Source organism: Rhodofomes roseus, assembly GCF_022264815.1.
Source record: "Rhodofomes roseus strain CIRM-BRFM 1785 chromosome Unknown C8Q71scaffold_13, whole genome shotgun sequence".
Classification (NCBI taxonomy): Eukaryota; Fungi; Basidiomycota; class Agaricomycetes; order Polyporales; family Fomitopsidaceae; genus Rhodofomes; species Rhodofomes roseus.
Genome location: NW_025952969.1, coordinates 921,428 through 937,420, shown reverse-complemented (window position 1 = coordinate 937,420; position 15,993 = coordinate 921,428). Strand labels below are relative to the sequence as shown.

Genomic DNA, 15,993 nt, shown 5'->3' with positions numbered 1-15,993 from the left:
ACTTATGATTCTGAAGAGGTGTATTTTATTTACACAGTGCTCTTAGTGACACTAAGTATTACTTAGGTACTTATCCTGCTTAACTCGGCTCCTCTCGGGGTCCTCTCCCTACGCCGGGCTCGAACTGAAGTATGTACAGACTCAAGGATCGCATTCGCTTTCTGTGTCCATGCAATATTTGAGCCTAGCAGTCAGTCACATAGAATTGATGGCGAGTTTGGTGAAGTAAGGGCTACAGGACCAAGATCTATGCCCAGGAGTGAAACAAACGAGGATACTTATCGCAATTGCCCGGAAACGGGACCCCGAGAGCACCCCTGCTGCGAGCGGCCTCAAGGCTACAGCCAGTTGTGCGAGGCAGCTCGGGCCAGTCTACAGACTCTTCCCTCGGAAATCAGGTCGCAGAGATGACAATGGCCGGCTGTATGGAGGACGCGGAGGTGGTCCGTGCGTCAGGGCGCGGCCCAGCGTATATAAGCAGCGTTATTCAAAGCGGACTTTGAAGCCTTGCATTGCAACCAGATAAAAGGCGTCACCTGCCGACACCCCACCGCACACCTGAACACTACCTGAACCCTATCTTCCACCCGCACTCTCACATCCCCCAACCATGTCTGACGAAGAAGGAGGCAAGAAGTCGGGATACCGATTGGAATATGCGAGCTCGTCTCGGGCGAAGTGCAATGGTCAGTGTTTTGTCGTGGATGTTCAACTTGGGCTCGAGTGCTGACCGACGCGTTTTCTGCCGTCCTGGCGCGTCGACAGGTACCAAGCCATGCAAAGGTGAGTATCGTGGTCTCCCTTTAATTTTCTCGACGCTAAGATCGCGCGTAATCGCTAGGAACTCCAATTGCCAAGGGCGAACTGCGTTTTGGCAGTCTAGTAGACTTCAGAGGAAACACTTCCTTGTGAGTAAACATCCGTTGTATACTGTAGAGATGTCTGTGGCTTGCGCGCGCTATGTTCGCTGTGTAGCGGTACCTTCGTTCTGAGTGGTCGTCCGACATGTGTTGGCGGCCGCCTGGCTAGGGCCACAAAACTAGAACCTGTTCCTGCGCGAACCAGTTTTCAGTACCGGCCTGAGCACGCCTGGAACGCCAGATCTCCAAGGGGACAGGGTCGCGAATGGCGGGCTCTTTTGGGCCGTCTCTGTCGCAATACTGTTCGGCGGCTTGCTGACCTATCGTCGCAGTTCATGGCGCCACTGGGGTTGTGTGACCCCCAAAATCATCTCCAACATGAAAAACTCGTTCGAAGAGGCAGATGAGCTTGACGGCTTTGACGACCTCACCGACGAGGATAAGGACAAAATCCGTGTGGCCTGGGAGGATGGCAAGGTCGCCGATGAAGACATCCCTGACACTGCGCAGAAGCCCGAGGGCGAGGAGGACGAGGATGAGGATGAGGAGAAGCCCAAGAAGAAGGCTCCCGGAAGGAAGAAGAAAACTGATGCTGACGAGAATGGTGAGCCGCAGAAGAGCGTATTCAAGTTGGAGTACGCGTCGTCTAGCCGAGCCAAGTGCAAGAGTGAGTTGGTCTCACCCTCTATCTACCGTGCGTTACTCATTCGTCCCTCGCGCAGCGTGTGGAGGTAGGAACACCGTATACCTAGGTTATGTGCTCTCTCTCATCAGTACTTCCGTCATTAGACAGTGTCGGCAAGGGCTTCTTCCGGCTCGGCCAGGAGGTAGACTTCCGCGGTCATAAGGCTGTGTATGTCCGCTCTCCATACTGTTTCATCCTGGCCACTGATGCGTTGACTTCAGGAACTGGCGACACTTCGGCTGTGCTGACGCCAAGATGATCGCATCTATGCAAGCCTCCTACAGCGAGTCCTCTGAGATCGACGGCTTCAACGACCTCAAACCAGCTGAACAAGAAAAGGTTCAGCGCGCGTGGGACGCGGGCGAGGTGCCGGAGGAAGACCAGGGTCCTGGAGAGGCCGTCGAAACTGCCAAAAAGGCTGCACCGAAGCGCAAGAAGAAGGACGAGGATGGCGAGGAGGAGAAGCCCAAGCGATCGAGGGCGAAGAAGGCTAAGGTTAGTTAGCTCTGACCTGAGTCGTCGTAAGCATATGTTGATTGAGTGCGGTAGGATGACGATGACGAGGAAGAAAAGCCGAAGCGTAAGCGTGCCCCCGCGGCGGAGAAGAAGACCAAGGCACCTGCCAAGAAGAGCAAGAAAAAGACTAGCGACGACGATTCCGGCGAGGATTTCGGTAACGAGATCGCAGCTGTGGGCGACGACGAGGAAGAGGAAGAGGAAGAAGAGCCTGCCCCCAAGAAGCGGAAGGTATGTTGGCTCTGAATATTCCTTGCGTGTATGTCTGACGCGTTGTTTCTTCAGACTGCCCCCGCCCCCAAGGGTAAGCCTGCGTCGAAGGCCAAGCCGGCTGCCTCTCGCGGGAGGAAAAAGGCCCAAGAGTCTGAAGTCGAGGATGATTACGAGTGAATGGTTTCCTCAGCTCGTCCCATCCCTGCGTGTCGTCGGACCCTCCGTTCTCGTCCGCTGTCGTTGTCACATCCGTAGTTGCTTTGCATCTCATCCTGCCAAGGTAATGTATGGACATCGTGTAATAGTATTCCTCTTCTGCCCGTCCTGGAATCTCGCGTCCACTCCCTTCTGTTCTGTTGTTGCGATCGCCGCTCCATAGACTTTACGACCGTGACGCTATATCTTACCTAACTTATGTGACTACTGCGCGTGTACCGATATAGAATACCCGCCGTGTCCTAGTGAATCGATACCGTGCTACTTTAGGCTACTTTGTGGCATGGCTATTAGGTCCGAAAGCCTGGCCTTGACGGACACCGGCAGCATCGTCGGTCATTGGGTAGTATAGGCGGATGGTAGGAATCGTATCCGACGACGTCGGATACAAATCCTACCATCGTCTATACTCCCCATGATCCGCCGACACTGGTTTGTGCAAAGCCGTTCCAGAGGCTGTTCCAGGCCGGGCGGATGAGTACGTTGTGAGCCTCCGTAGTCTTCCGCCGCCCCCTCCTAACTATGATTCGGTTGTCTTCAGAATCAACCCGACATCCGAATCCGAACCTAGTGACGCAAGCAGTGGTCAAAGGCTTAATAACCGTGAACAGCCATTGGGATGAAGGATCCCGTTGCGAACTTGACCAGACACCACATCCAAATACCCCACCGCAATGGCGAGACCACGGATGCCGGAGGGCCTCGCACAACGGACAAACATCCGTTCGCCGTGGAAGGCTCCACAGTGGACGGATGGCTCGTCTGTTTCCAAAGAGCACGCCCTCGCGTATATAAGGGCTGGTAGTTTGCCCGTCTGCCATCATCCGTTCCAAGTCCAGCAGACTGTAACTTCACACTACTAGCATCACTCGTGCACATGTCAGCTCAGTTCTTCATGTCTGACGCTGAATTGTCTACCTTGTACTGCGCGCTTTGCGACCAGTACTTCATCGACGAGGCTGCCTGTGCTGCGCATGTCCAGCACTCGTCGAACCACCCTTTGTGCGGACCCTGTGGCATCCGCTTCGCGAACGGCCATTGGCGCCGCCAGGTATGTGCCATTGCCGCATTGTCTCTAGCCTCCGTTAACCTTCGTGCTATACAGCATTGGTGCAACTCCCCTAGGCACCACTACTGTGCGGCCTGCGAGGTCGAATTCCAGACCGCCGCTGGTCTCCGAGTGGTCTGTCGCTCACCCATCCTTCAATGTCTGTGACTCTGCTGACACCCTATGGCCTTTGGTAGCATATCGAGTACGCGGCAGTCCACCGCGACGACTCCGATGACGATGACGACGATGACGATGACGACAACGATACCGTCTTCGCCGATAGTCCCGGATGGGAGGACGCCCTTGGCCAGCGGATGTTCCCCGAGGACGTCGAGCAGCTCGCGGACGATGATTTCGACGTCTCGGAGCCGCGCCCCTTCACCATGCCCACTCCGGAAGAGCTCTGGGCCGAGGACGACGAGCTCGACTTCGATGAGGAGTGCGAGTACCTTGGCTATACCAGTGCAGGCCCGCCTAACAGCGCAACGACGGATGCTAGCTATCCAGTAAGTCGATTTCCCCGGATGTAGAGGCAGATGTTGATGTGTTCTAGTCGACGGTACTGGTGAGCGGTACCCCGGCGCACGAGTGCGCGGCGGAGAGAGCTGCCCATGACGCGGAGGAAGCTAGGCGCATAGCAGAAGGCATCGAAGCTGAGGCAGCGCCCGCGCCTTCCGGCGTTGTCTTCAACTGTCCACTCTGCCTCGAAGCACCGGAAGAGGCCAGTGCGACCCGCTGTGGCCATGTATTCTGCTCGCCGTAAGTTTGTCATCGGGCTTGACCGACAGGAATACTGATGGACGGGGCGTGGCAGATGCATCCGGTCGGCGCTGAACGTAAAGAGCAGTTGCCCCGTCTGTCGTACGCCTTCCGTGCCTCTTCAGCTTAGGAAGCTGTACCTCTCTGCCAATTAGATAATATGATGTGTTTGCTGCGGGCAGCATAAATGAACACCATCTGTACTATCAGTGCTATATACTAAATGCATCGAACGTTAATAATAAATATGACTTTGAAGCGATCCGGACTCAGAGAAAATGACTACCTGAAAGGACTGTCGAGAGTTACAGCGCGTCGTCTTCCCACCTCAGCTTGTTGTACGGGAGGAGAGCGTCGATCCATCTGGACGCTCTCCTCCCGTACGACAAGCTGAGTCGATCGCGACAGTGACGACTGGGACTCCGGATCTGGCGTACGCGCGCGCCGCGCGTGGCTACGTGGCTCCAGCCACCGGCGTTGTGGCCACACGAATCGGAGATCCAGTGCGCCACATCCGAGAACCCGACCTCCACCACTGCGCCTCGCAGAGCTCGGGTCTGCTCAGATGCCACTTTAACCAAGTACATATTGAGTACACATGAACTTATAATAGTACTCTGAGGCACAAGCTCTTAGCTCAAGGCCTCACGCCCATGTGGTCACGTTACCGGGGCGTAGCGTGGCTCCGTGGCAGCGCAGCGTGGCCACCTCGCGCCTGTGGCTGCATCAATCGAAGATCTGAAGAACCTGCATTGTTCTCCCGGTTCGTTCAACGTCGCAAGTTGGTTGCAGCCCTTGACTCGAACCGCCGCCAGATCAGGAAGGCCTGTGCGCGACAAAGCACTGCGCTGCCTCGATTTGGGCAAATCCGTTCAGGACCCTAGTACCAATTAGGCAAGAATATCTAGCTCGGCTAGCAACGACAATGCTAACCCTGGCGGGCAACAATCGATACAGGCATTCCCCGTGCCCAACCAACGTTGTGGCTTCCTGATCTGCATATAAATTGCCCACGCCTGCAAGCTCTCTTTGTGAGTCGTCTCTCATCTCCTAAGCATGAATTCTCCTCCTGATACGATGTTCAGTCTATCGGAAGACCGCCGTGGCACCTCACCTCCGATTACATCTACCCAACCATCGTAAGTAACGCGTCGTACTCGCTACGGAACACCGGGTTGACGGCCATGCTAGGGTTCCGCCGAGTCCTACCAGCACTGTCACTGCAGACCTCTCGACAGAATTAACGTAAGTCGTGCCGTCACGTCGGCGAAGGTATTCTGAACCCACGGTCATCGAACATAGTGAAATCTCAGCTCTGTCAAGCACAGTAGGCGCGAGTGCGGAATCATCGTAAGTCTTATACGCCGCCTCATGATTGTGGCTTTCGCTCAGAGCGGCGAACCTACTAGAACGGGTCCTTCGCACCAAGCAGCAGCCACTCGCGAGACCACCCCGACCGGTACCATACCACCCACAGACACGCACGGCACCCCTGTCCGTGGCCAAGTGTCTAATCTAGCTACCAATTCGGTGTCCGCTGCGACAGGAAGAGACAAAGACGTGACGCGTTTCGCCAAAGAGATGTGGTCGAAGATGACAGAGATGGACTTCAATGAGTTCATGAAGGAATACATGCCGGGCCCTGATCTTCCGTCGGAGTCCACACTCAAGATCCCAGACTTCGACAAGGACAAACTAATGGCATTGGAAAACACAGTCTGTGTTGAGATAGTACGTGCGATCCTATGTTGCATTTCACGCCGCCGCTCATAGGAATATTGGGGAGCAGTGTAGAGTCGCTCAAGCCATCTTTGACGGCTGTCCCAACAAGGAGAAGCTCGTTGCGAGGAACACCCGAGATCACGCCGACTCTAGTGACCACCACGACTACGCGGAGCAGCTCAGAGTCGACGTCTCCGTCTACCCGACGCACCGCGATGCTCGGGCCGACTATGCTTCTACGGACGACGACTCGGAGAAGAAGGAGTTTCGAGCCTCGACACGCTGGGCCTGGATTTCGCTGCTAGTGGAGATCAAGACAGCTCTGGACAAGTGTGCCTTTACGTTTGACAACAAAGGCGGCTACAACTTGAAGAAGAGCGACAAGGCCAAGGGGGAGACAAACCGTGAGGATGGAAACGGGTCCGGAGGCGTGAGTGCCCAAAACCAAAGCCATGATGATCCCGTGAAGTCTGCAGCCGGGAACAAAGGGAAGGGGAAGGGCCGGGGGAGGGATAGTGGCAGCGTGAGGGCCAGAGGTAGGGGAGGAGGCAACGGAAGGAGCAAGGGGAAGGGCACGGCCAAGGGAAAGGGCAAAGGCAAGGTGGCCGACGTCGATGACGACGCTGAGGACCCCACGAAGCAGCCGGAGCAAGACGAGAACTCAGGCAAGACCGACACGAAAGGGAAAGCGCGACCGTTCATTCGATCGGGTACCGGGGCAAATGATTCACTTGGGCAGATGGCGGAGTACGTCTCGAAGCTGTTCAGGCGACAACATCGTCTGCACCTCTTCACGCTCTTCATCTTCAAGGGACAGGCTCGTGTCATTCGCTGGGACCGAGCCGGCGCGATCATCTCGACACCCATCGATTTCGAGAAGGATCCATCGCTGCTCCACCAAGTCCTTTGGCGATATGCCTGCATGAATGAAGTAGAGCGCGGCTTCGATCCGACGGTGGTCAGGGCGACGGTCGAGGAAATAGAAGCCATGAGGACTTGCCCGGCGCCGAACGGATGGGCTGACAAGTGCCGTCAAGATGCTCTGGGCCAACCAGGATGGCCGGTCTACAAGATCATGATGCGACCCGACGATCTCATCAACCAACAGGGCATCCAACCACTCACAAAGTTCATGAAACCGGATCCGGTCGACTCAATTGCGCCCGGCGGCGAGGTATCATATATTATTGGTAAACGATACTTCGCCACTAACTCACCAAGCGGGCGGGGAACAAGGGGCTACATTGCCTACGACGTATCTCGCAATCGTTTGGTTTTCCTCAAAGACTATTGGCGATCTCGGCTTGACAGCTCGATTCCCGAAGGCGAGGCGCTGAAGCGCTTGCGGGCCAGCGGCGTGCGCAATGTGCCAACTCCTCTGGCTGCTGGTGTCGTTCGGGACGATGCGGGTGTCACGCAGAAGACGTGCACGCAGGAATGGCTGAGGGATGAGAGGACCAAGTGTTACTCGCCGATCCAAGAACACTATCGTCTCGTCGTGAAGGAAATTGGCGAGCCACTCACCGAGGAGGTAAAATCTGTCTGGGAGCTTGTCAAAGTGATATGTGATGCGCTGTATGGTGCGTCTGATCAACTATTGGTTCCGCGAGCGTCTCCTCACCGTGCCCTTTGACGCAGTGCACAGACAAGCTTGGGAGGTGGAGAAAATTCTCCATCGAGACATAAGCTCAATGAACATTCTCGTATACCGGTACATCGACCACAAGGGTCAACCGCGAGTTGTAGGGCTCTTAATCGATTGGGATCTATGCAAACTCACGGAGTATCTTGGGATCGCGTCGCGTCCTGCTCGCTCAGTAAGTCAGATTGCTTCTCACACGCGGAGTTGAGCTCACCGTTTGTAGGGAACGTGGCAATCCATGTCTGCCAGGCTTCTACAGAGACCCGGAAAGAAACACGAGGTCGCAGACGACATTGAATCCTTCATTCACGTCTTTAACTGGACATGCCTCCGCTTTGTCGAACATAATCTCACTGGGAAACCCCGCCTTCTCCAAATGCACGTTGTGCATATGTACGAAGAGCAAGACATCATGGTGGACGGCGAAAAGAACGAAGAGGAGGTCGGGGGCGAAGCGAAAGGGATTCAAATGCTCAGTGGCAGGCCGGCGGTCAAACTCACAAAGCCGAGAACTCCACTAGGGAAACTCCTGAAGGAGCTTGCTTCGATTTGTCGTCAGCACTACTTAGCCGTCGAGCCCGAGTCCGAACTGGTGTCGCAGGCTGTCCCTTTGGATAGTGGGCCAGATGAAGACGAATCGCTGGATGAGATGGAGCTCTTCGAGGACCCCCTGGAGAGCGACTCCGAGGAAGAGCGCCCGGAGACGCCTTCAGACACGGCTTCCGAGACGCTTTCCAAACACAAGAAGGTCTACAACGCTTTCCGCCGTGCACTCGACAAGCCGAAGGTCGAGTGGAATTCGGTCGCTGCCACCCCGGATCAATTCAACGACCCCGTGTTCAAGAACTCCATCGTGTTCCAGCGCCGTACTGAGCGTTCAAGCCAGCGGTCGTCGGGGTCAAAGCGACGGCTGGATGGAGAATCAGCAGATATGACGAAGCTTGGCCCATCGAAGCGCATGCGGAGCGCGACTGTGACGGGCCTTGAGTCACTGGAGGAAGAAGGATTTGTGGCCCCACACGACGAAGCACAGGAGCAGTGATATTGTTGTTTATTGTAAATACATCTTCGCCTGGGTCTTTGTCAATTGAGTCTTGATGTAACGCGCGTGCATTGAAGGTGTGTGATTCGTGGGTTGCAGCCGTTCAATCATGGACCCTTCTGGTGGTGTCGTCGGGCGCACTTCATTGAAGTTCAAGGCTAAGGTCACCGGGGATAGCCTTCTTCAGCTCAGGAAGCTGTACCTCTCTGCCAATTAGACAATATGATGTGGTTGCTGCGGGCAGCATAAATTAACACCACCTGTACTATCACTGCTGTATAGTACTATAATGCATAGAACAGTACATATAACTGGCACATTGAAGCGATCCGGAAGATAATGACACGCATGTCATGATAAACCTGTTAGACTATGTACTGACTCAGAGCAACCCGAGCCAGCACTTCTACTGCCTGCACGCGGCAGCGAAGTCTGCGCTACCGACAAAGTGACTTCCTAAGAGGACTGTAGAGAGTAGTACCTGGGTGAGCCTTCGCCTTCCCGGGCCACATCTCGTCGTAGTACGGAACGATGAAGAGCGCCCAGATAGATCGTCGGCTTGTCTGGGGTCCCTCGACCTCATGGCTTTAGCCATGATGCTGAAGTCTGATAATGTACTTAGATACACACAATATTAGACTGTGAGGTGTACTCAGTCGGTCGCGACTGGCAGTGACGACTAGTAGTAGGCGCGCATGGTTGCGTGGCTTCAGCCACCCGCGCTGTGGCTACACGGATCGGAGATCCGGTGTGCCATGATGTTCAAGTCGAGGCTCTCAGCAGGTGCCACTTTCACCGAATACTACCCCGCCAATGTCCTTGGTCTGCGAGAACCAGTAGCATCGGGCCAGTAATCCTCGATGAGCGTGAGACACATTGTTCACTTCAACGCAAGTACTCAGCGAGAGCACGAAGCTTCTACTTCCTGGGCTGAAAGCAAGCCAGCAGCGCATGGCCATGGCCTCCGCGCTGTGCCGTTGCAGCACAACGCAACCCTAAGTTGGAAGTAGCAACCAAGTCCGTACTTATTTGGGAACAAGGTCGCACCCACCTGTTTCAGTGTTTGATCCGATCCGCCCTATGAACGCTGTGGCTACCTCGTGGCGGAGCCACATCAATCGGAGATCTTGTGAACCTGCATTGTTCTCGTCCCAACATCGCACGCCTTCACTCGAACCATTGCCACATTAGGTGAGCTCTGCGTGCGGCGAAACGGTTCCGGATCCAAAAGACACGAGGATACCTACAAATTAGGCAAGATATCCATCTCCATGAGCAAGGACAATGCTAACCCTAGGAAATCACGAAGCGAACATTCTCCGTTAAACATCGTGGCCCACTGACTTAAAAACCGAGGCAGACGCACCCTTCCTGTGTAAGTCGACTCATCCTCTTTCTCCGATGTGCTCTTCGCCTGAGCCTGCACCTAGCCTCGCGGGTGGCACCACCCCGCCCGCTTCCCAAGCTGAACATTCGTGAGTAGCCAGTTCTCCTTGTCCCTAGAGTTCTGAATTGAGTGTCGTGTCAGGAGGTCGCCGAGCCCATCCGGTACTGACGTTTCAGCGCGTCCAACGTAAGTCCAGCGGTGCTCTCCGTGATGGCCTTCTCGACTGACAACAGTGGCAGTGGTCCCGGAGCCTCGACGTCGGCTGAAGACGCAGACGGCGCTCCTCTCTCGTAAGTGTCCTACGGAGTGCTCGACTGCCTATGTGCTAACTGTGAGTGCAGTGAAGACGCCAGTCGCTCGCAGACTACAGCGTCCCCTCCGTGCTACGACGCCGCCTAACACCCAACCACCTGACCGAACGAAGATAGAGAGTACGCCCGTACACGCGTCGAGCTCCAACAAGACCCACACAGCCAAGGCCGTATACGGGAAGAATAGTTTGGCGATTCATCGCCCGCAGTACGCCAAAGGGATGCACCCTAAAATTAGCGAGATGGACTTTGATGGCTTTCTTGAGCGGTTCATGCCGGGTCCGGATATGCCAGCTGAGCTGGCGACCAAGATCCCTGTCATGGACAATACGGTCTTACTGGGGACGAAAGAGACCATTATCTGTGATGAACTAGTGCGTCTAGCTGTTCTGTGTACCAGGCTGTTTCTAACGACGTGCGTATGAGCAGTGCAAGGTTGCACAACCAATCCTCGATCACTGCCCTAGTGGAGACAAGCTGGTGGCAAAGAACACGAGCCACAATCCTGACAACAGCGATACAGGAGACTATGGCGAGAAGTTGAAGGTCGACGTTGCATTCTACCCCGTCGACGACGACGCTCAGCGTGACTACACCCGCCCTAAGTTGACAACCCCGCGTGCGGCCACTCGCTGGGCATGGATCTCATTGCTCGTAGAGATCAAGACAGCGCACAACAACTGCGCATTGTGGTTCGAGGACAAGAAAGTCGCGAAGAAGGACGGCGATCGTAAGAAGGCTGCGGACGGAGGCGAGGATGGCGGCGGCGATGCCGAAGATCGTGATGGCCCTCAGGAATCCGCTGCGGTAGACAAGGGCAAGGGGCGCTCTACCGACGACGGTGACCCGCCGAAACCGAAACCGAAACCAAAACCGAAGCCTTTCATTCGTACTGGCGACTCGGGGGGCAACGCACTCGGGCAAGTCGGGGAGTACGTCGCGAAGCTGTTCAGGCGGCAACACCGGCTGCACGTCTTCACGCTCTACGTCTTCAAGGGCCAGGCCCGTGTCATTCGCTCTGACCGCGCCGGTTTCATCGTGTCGACGGCTATCGACTTCGAGAAGGATCCATCGTTGCTGCACAAGATTATATGGCGATATGCCTGCCTGACGCAAGCCCAGCGCGGGTACGACCCGTCGGTGGTGCGAGCGACGCAGGAGGAGATCAACGCCATGAGATCGTGTCCAACTAGCAACGACGCGGTCAAGACCTACCGCAGTGCCGCACTGGATAAGCCTGGCTGGCTGGTGTACAAGATCAAGATGCGGCGCAAGGACTTGATCGACCAGCAGGAGATGCAACCGATCGCTGATGATTTCTACGAACCCGACGAACCGAACGCGCCGAACGATGCTGCGGCGACTTCGAATGAGTTATGCTTCATCGTCGGCAGGCACCTCTCTGCCACGGATTCCCCGACTGGGCGAGGTATGAGAGGCTACGTCGCCTATGACGTGTCGCATCGACGGCTGGTTTTCCTGAAGGACTATTGGCGACCGCGCATCGAGAGCTCGCCGTACGAAGGGAAGGTGTTGCATTCGCTGAGAAAAGGCGGGGTGCGATACGTCCCAACGCCTCTGGCTGCTGGGCTCGTGCAGGATGAGTTGGGCACCGGCGTCCAGGAGACATGTACGCAGGCGTTCTTGCCGAAGGATGAGAGGACGGGGTGTTCTTCGCCCATACAAGAGCACTACCGTCTCGTCATCAAGGAGATCGGTGAACCGCTTGACAATCACGAGACTCCCGAGCAGCTCGTCAAAGTGATGTGGTATGCGCTGTGGGGTATGTCTGTCTGTCTGTCATGTGTGCATTATTGACTCTGGTTCCCGAACAGCGCACCGACAGGCGTGGCTAGTTGAGAAGCTTCTTCATCGCGATATTAGCGCAGGAAACATCCTCATTTTCCGCTACATCGATAAGAATGGGAAGGTACAGGTCATAGGCCTCCTCATTGATTGGGATTTGTGCAAGTACCAGAAGTACCTCGAAACAGTATTACGGCCAGCTCGTTCGGTATGTGGATCGGTCATGAGCTGAGGACTACGAGCTGACTATCTGTTTCAGGGTACGTGGCAGTTCATGTCTGCCAGACAGCTGAGAAACCCCGGGAAGAGACATGAGGTCGCGGATGATCTGGAAGCCTTTATCCATGTCCTGACCTGGATGTGCTACCGCTTCATCCAGCACAGCCTGACCGACGAACCCGATGCGTTCAAGATGGAAATACTCCATTGGTATGAGGCGTACGGGGCAAAGGAGGGTGACGCAAACGGACAAGCCATTGGTGGCCAGCGAAAGGAAGTGGGTATGCTCAGCGGGATGCCAGCCGTTCGAGTCGACCCATACACCCCACTAGGCGAGCTTCTCAAGACCCTCGCCCTTCTTTGTCAACAACACTACCACGTGTTCGAGCCCAAGATCGCATCTACGTCCGCGCCGACAGGACATCTGCTGGTTCACGATAAATCGGCGGAGCTCAAGGACCCGTTCAACGATGATGAGCCAAGCAACCGGGTGCCGGCAGCGCCTGTAGTCGAGGCCTTCGAAACGCTTTCGCAGCACGCGCCGGTGTTCAAGGCTTTCAAGAACGCTCTCCTAAAGCCAGCGGACCAGTGGGCGAAGGTCGTCCACACGGCAGATCAGTTCGAGAAGGAGGTGTTCAAGAATTCCGCCGTTAATCAGCGCAGCGCAGCGCGGTCCAGCAAGCGGTCATCGGGCTCGAAGCGGTCTCTCGAGGGAGAATCGGTGGACTCGGAGCGGCCTGGGCCCGCCAAACGAGCGAGGAGTACGACCACGGAACTTCAGTCGTTGCAGGAAGAACGGGAGGGAGAGGAGTTGTGATGCCTTGCTGTGTTTGTTGCGTTTCTACCTTCCCTGTAACTGAGGACTGCGTCGTGTGCAGATACTATCCGGACGAGTATGTCTCTTATTGTTCTTGTTTGTAATATGCTCGTACGCTGTTCTCTCCTGATCATTCATCATTTCTTACTGCTCCTCTACGATCGCCCTGTATGCGCGTCGTTGCCACGACGACTAAGTCTTTAACGTGCGTGCAAAGCTGTATGGTTCGTGAGTTCCCGTCGAGGGCCCTTCAGTTGGTGTCCCCGGTCGCACTTTAAGGATCACCGGAGCACGCATTGTTTGCTCCTTAGCTCATGGCAGACAGGCACAGTGGGAGCAGGAATGCGTGATTCATAGGGATATCAGCGCGAACAACATGTTCATATACATCTTCTTTGACGATAGAACGGAGGGACTCCTACGTCATGGCATGCCACGCGGTTCGAGTCTGAGTATGCATTGGCTTCTGACGATCAGGCTTACTCCCTTGAGAAGGGAAGGTAATGCATGCCACACAGTGCATCACAAGGTGGCATGCCAGGTGGCACTGCGTGGTAGGGCATATCGTCATGGTTCGATGGTATTGAGTTGAGTCGGGACCCGTACATCGCTCCTGCGGTCGACGCTCTCCAAGTCAAAGGGATGGTTCTGAAAAAGGCACAGAAGACAGCAACGGGATGCTCCGGCTCCCAACAAGATATCTATGTAATGAGTAATTTTTAACGACGTCACATCTATATCTACATCTAATGACCTTGCGCCGGTTGATCTAATGCACAAATAGGTGTCCTTGAAACTCCATACCCAGGTCTACAGATAACGCATCAATCTCACTTCTTATCCCTCATACCCCAGTCCCCTCCCAAGCCCGTGTTATAGACTATTCTGATGTTGATGCGGAGCAGCAGCACAGCCGCGAGTAGCTCTGGGACGATATGCAGGCTGTAGAATAACGCCTTTTGTGTGTGGCTGTTGAGCGAGTCCGGGGCGTCGGGTTCCCAGGAGGTAGTCATGACCGACGAGATAGTGAGACGGTACACAATGGGGATCGTCTGCAGAGCGGAAAACAATCAGGTGGTTGAATGCGGAGAGTGCGTACGACATCACCCACGAGGATGCAGCAGATGAGGCAGAGATAGAGTATGCGATTGCGGCATACCCGCCTCGGGCGTGTTATCCAGGCGAAGAGCAAGAGGACGTTCATGGACTGCAACACGAGCAAAGGAATGACGGTTTCGATCATGCTTGATGATGTCCAATATTGTGTATGAGATTCGATAGACATTTCGAGTTGACGCGCTCGTACCTCGTTACCTGGGTAATCATCGCGTCGGATGCCAGGTTCAGCATTGACCCGTAGTATATTCCCCCAGAGACTGCCCACATGATGCTGCAGATGATGAGAAGCGTAGTGAAGATGATACATAGGATGCGGATGTAGCGTCGTCGTTTAGGTTCGTCTCGCAAGTTGGGTTCGTCTCGCAGGCTACTCATGTCACCAATGGTGACCTCCACCTCCACTTCCTTGATGTCGATCTTCTGTTTCGACGATGACTTGCTCGCCACATCTGGGAACCCGCGGTCCTCCAGATGTATTGAGTCGCCAAGCACCTGCTGGCCATCGCTCGCAGCTGGTACGGGGATTTCTAGGGCACTGTCATCGGCGGGATCCTCTGGTTCCCTGGCCCGGGTAGTCCCGACGAGGTATGCACGTCCGATGTGAATGACATCGTTTGCCAGGGCGATGAACGTCGCAGAGTACGATCCTTGGAGCCAGATCGTGATGGTAATCGACGCGCGTAGAGAGGGATCCTTGGACTGCGCCATGCGGAAGGCAAAGTTCAGCACGCTGCGCACTGGTTCAGCGGGGGAAAGCTGATGACCGTAGCCCAACCACGCACCGCACAATGGTCGTCAGAGCGACACCCATGATGACCATGGTGCGCGAAGACTTTGAAATGAAACGAAGGGCGATGAACGGGATCAGAAGCAAGTAGAGGATGCCGAATAGTAGAGAAGGCGCAAAATCCTCAGGTAAAAGAACGCCGCCAACGGGCGCGGGGAAAGGTGAAGTAGGGGCGTTAGCAGACATGTGTGAAGGGAGGACCGCTGGCTTGACCCCGTATACGCCATGTCTTATATCCCTGATCAGCAAGAACGAAGTATTTGCGTTCAAGGATACTGAGATGCATGACGTATCGACGGTCAGTTCATGTGTTTTCCACGATTGCGTGTATCTATGTCCACTCGTACCTGATCGTTAGCAGGTAAGGCAAAGATACAGGCTTCTCCAGACATGGGCCGTCTCACGATCTGCCCTTTGAGGCACAGAGATCACTAACTGTGCGGGAAGACTCCTTGAGCCGTCTACTAGCAGCGCGAACTGGTCTGATTGACGAATTGTGGATGCGACTCACCGTCAACTTGAAGGGGTCTTATCCAGATCGGCACCATACACTGGCGACGCAGGGCTACATAAGCGCGACCAAGACTCTAGTCGAGACATCGCATACAAAGCTTGGCGCAGTATTGTTGACTCTCCTGAGGATCCATGCAACCTGTCGGGAGGAGCGTCATCAAGTACTACATCGCCCTCAACACGCAGTGAAAATCGGGTTTACCTTGACCGACGGCTTGTACGGCGTCGCCTCTCTGGAGGATCTCTGTTGACTCAGACTTAGAGGGCCCCTTGTAGGATAGAAAGAAGAGCTACTATACGAGGTTTGTGGGGTACAAAGCTTGTTCAG

The 15,993-nt window shown here is 55.1% G+C and overlaps 4 protein-coding genes across 4 annotated transcripts; 3 read left to right on the top strand and 1 right to left on the bottom strand.

The window, feature by feature from the left end:
• Positions 1-480: 480 nt before the first annotated feature.
• C8Q71DRAFT_765815 (zf-PARP-domain-containing protein) lies at positions 481-2,764 on the top strand. Its single transcript, XM_047924155.1, has 9 exons — positions 481-686; positions 766-783; positions 842-908; positions 1,193-1,527; positions 1,583-1,591; positions 1,650-1,713; positions 1,767-2,040; positions 2,095-2,292; positions 2,347-2,764. The coding sequence occupies exons 1-9, from the start codon at positions 611-613 to the stop codon at positions 2,449-2,451; spliced, it is 1,146 nt and encodes a 381-aa protein (XP_047777857.1). The 5' UTR covers positions 481-610; the 3' UTR covers positions 2,452-2,764.
• Positions 2,765-2,945: 181 nt separating this feature from the next.
• On the top strand, positions 2,946-4,559 carry C8Q71DRAFT_765812 (uncharacterized protein). Its single transcript, XM_047924154.1, has 5 exons — positions 2,946-3,541; positions 3,596-3,673; positions 3,736-4,047; positions 4,095-4,300; positions 4,356-4,559. Exons 1-5 carry the CDS (start codon positions 3,368-3,370, stop codon positions 4,453-4,455), a joined length of 870 nt encoding a protein of 289 aa, XP_047777856.1. The 5' UTR covers positions 2,946-3,367; the 3' UTR covers positions 4,456-4,559.
• A 1,677-nt stretch (positions 4,560-6,236) lies between these two features.
• C8Q71DRAFT_710121 (uncharacterized protein) lies at positions 6,237-13,246 on the top strand (the record flags this gene model as incomplete). Its single annotated transcript, XM_047920721.1, has 11 exons — positions 6,237-6,426; positions 6,712-7,602; positions 7,661-7,839; positions 7,888-8,702; positions 9,538-9,600; positions 9,938-10,037; positions 10,362-10,778; positions 10,834-11,112; positions 11,284-12,187; positions 12,240-12,418; positions 12,470-13,246. Coding segments are annotated over 11 exons (4,794 nt in total), but the record flags the coding sequence as incomplete, so codon positions are not given.
• A 595-nt stretch (positions 13,247-13,841) lies between these two features.
• C8Q71DRAFT_765800 (uncharacterized protein) lies at positions 13,842-15,806 on the bottom strand. Its single transcript, XM_047924153.1, has 4 exons — positions 15,148-15,806; positions 14,553-15,095; positions 14,358-14,490; positions 13,842-14,298 (listed from the first exon to the last, which is right to left on the bottom strand). Exons 1-4 carry the CDS (start codon positions 15,336-15,338, stop codon positions 14,077-14,079), a joined length of 1,089 nt encoding a protein of 362 aa, XP_047777854.1. The 5' UTR covers positions 15,339-15,806; the 3' UTR covers positions 13,842-14,076.
• Positions 15,807-15,993: the final 187 nt, after the last annotated feature.

What these genes read in the sequence shown, in the direction of transcription:
- C8Q71DRAFT_765812 (XM_047924154.1), top strand. Translation starts at nt 3,368, where the DNA reads ATGTCAGCTCAGTTCTTCATGTCTGACGCTGAATTGTCTACCTTGTAC. An exon ending in CCGCCGCTGGTCTCCGAGTG is followed by an intron (nt 3,674 to 3,735) that starts GTCTGTCGCTCA and finishes GGCCTTTGGTAG; the next exon opens with CATATCGAGTACGCGGCAGT. An exon ending in GGCCATGTATTCTGCTCGCC is followed by an intron (nt 4,301 to 4,355) that starts GTAAGTTTGTCA and finishes GGGGCGTGGCAG; the next exon opens with ATGCATCCGGTCGGCGCTGA.
- C8Q71DRAFT_765815 (XM_047924155.1), top strand. Translation starts at nt 611, where the DNA reads ATGTCTGACGAAGAAGGAGGCAAGAAGTCGGGATACCGATTGGAATAT. An exon ending in TTCAGAGGAAACACTTCCTT is followed by an intron (nt 909 to 1,192) that starts GTGAGTAAACAT and finishes CTATCGTCGCAG; the next exon opens with TTCATGGCGCCACTGGGGTT. An exon ending in CGAGGGCGAAGAAGGCTAAG is followed by an intron (nt 2,041 to 2,094) that starts GTTAGTTAGCTC and finishes TGAGTGCGGTAG; the next exon opens with GATGACGATGACGAGGAAGA.
- C8Q71DRAFT_765800 (XM_047924153.1), bottom strand. Translation starts at nt 15,338, where the DNA reads ATGTCTGCTAACGCCCCTACTTCACCTTTCCCCGCGCCCGTTGGCGGC. An exon ending in GCTCTGACGACCATTGTGCG is followed by an intron (nt 15,096 to 15,147) that starts GTGCGTGGTTGG and finishes ACCAGTGCGCAG; the next exon opens with CGTGCTGAACTTTGCCTTCC. An exon ending in GCCTCATCTGCTGCATCCTC is followed by an intron (nt 14,299 to 14,357) that starts GTGGGTGATGTC and finishes TCCGCTCTGCAG; the next exon opens with ACGATCCCCATTGTGTACCG.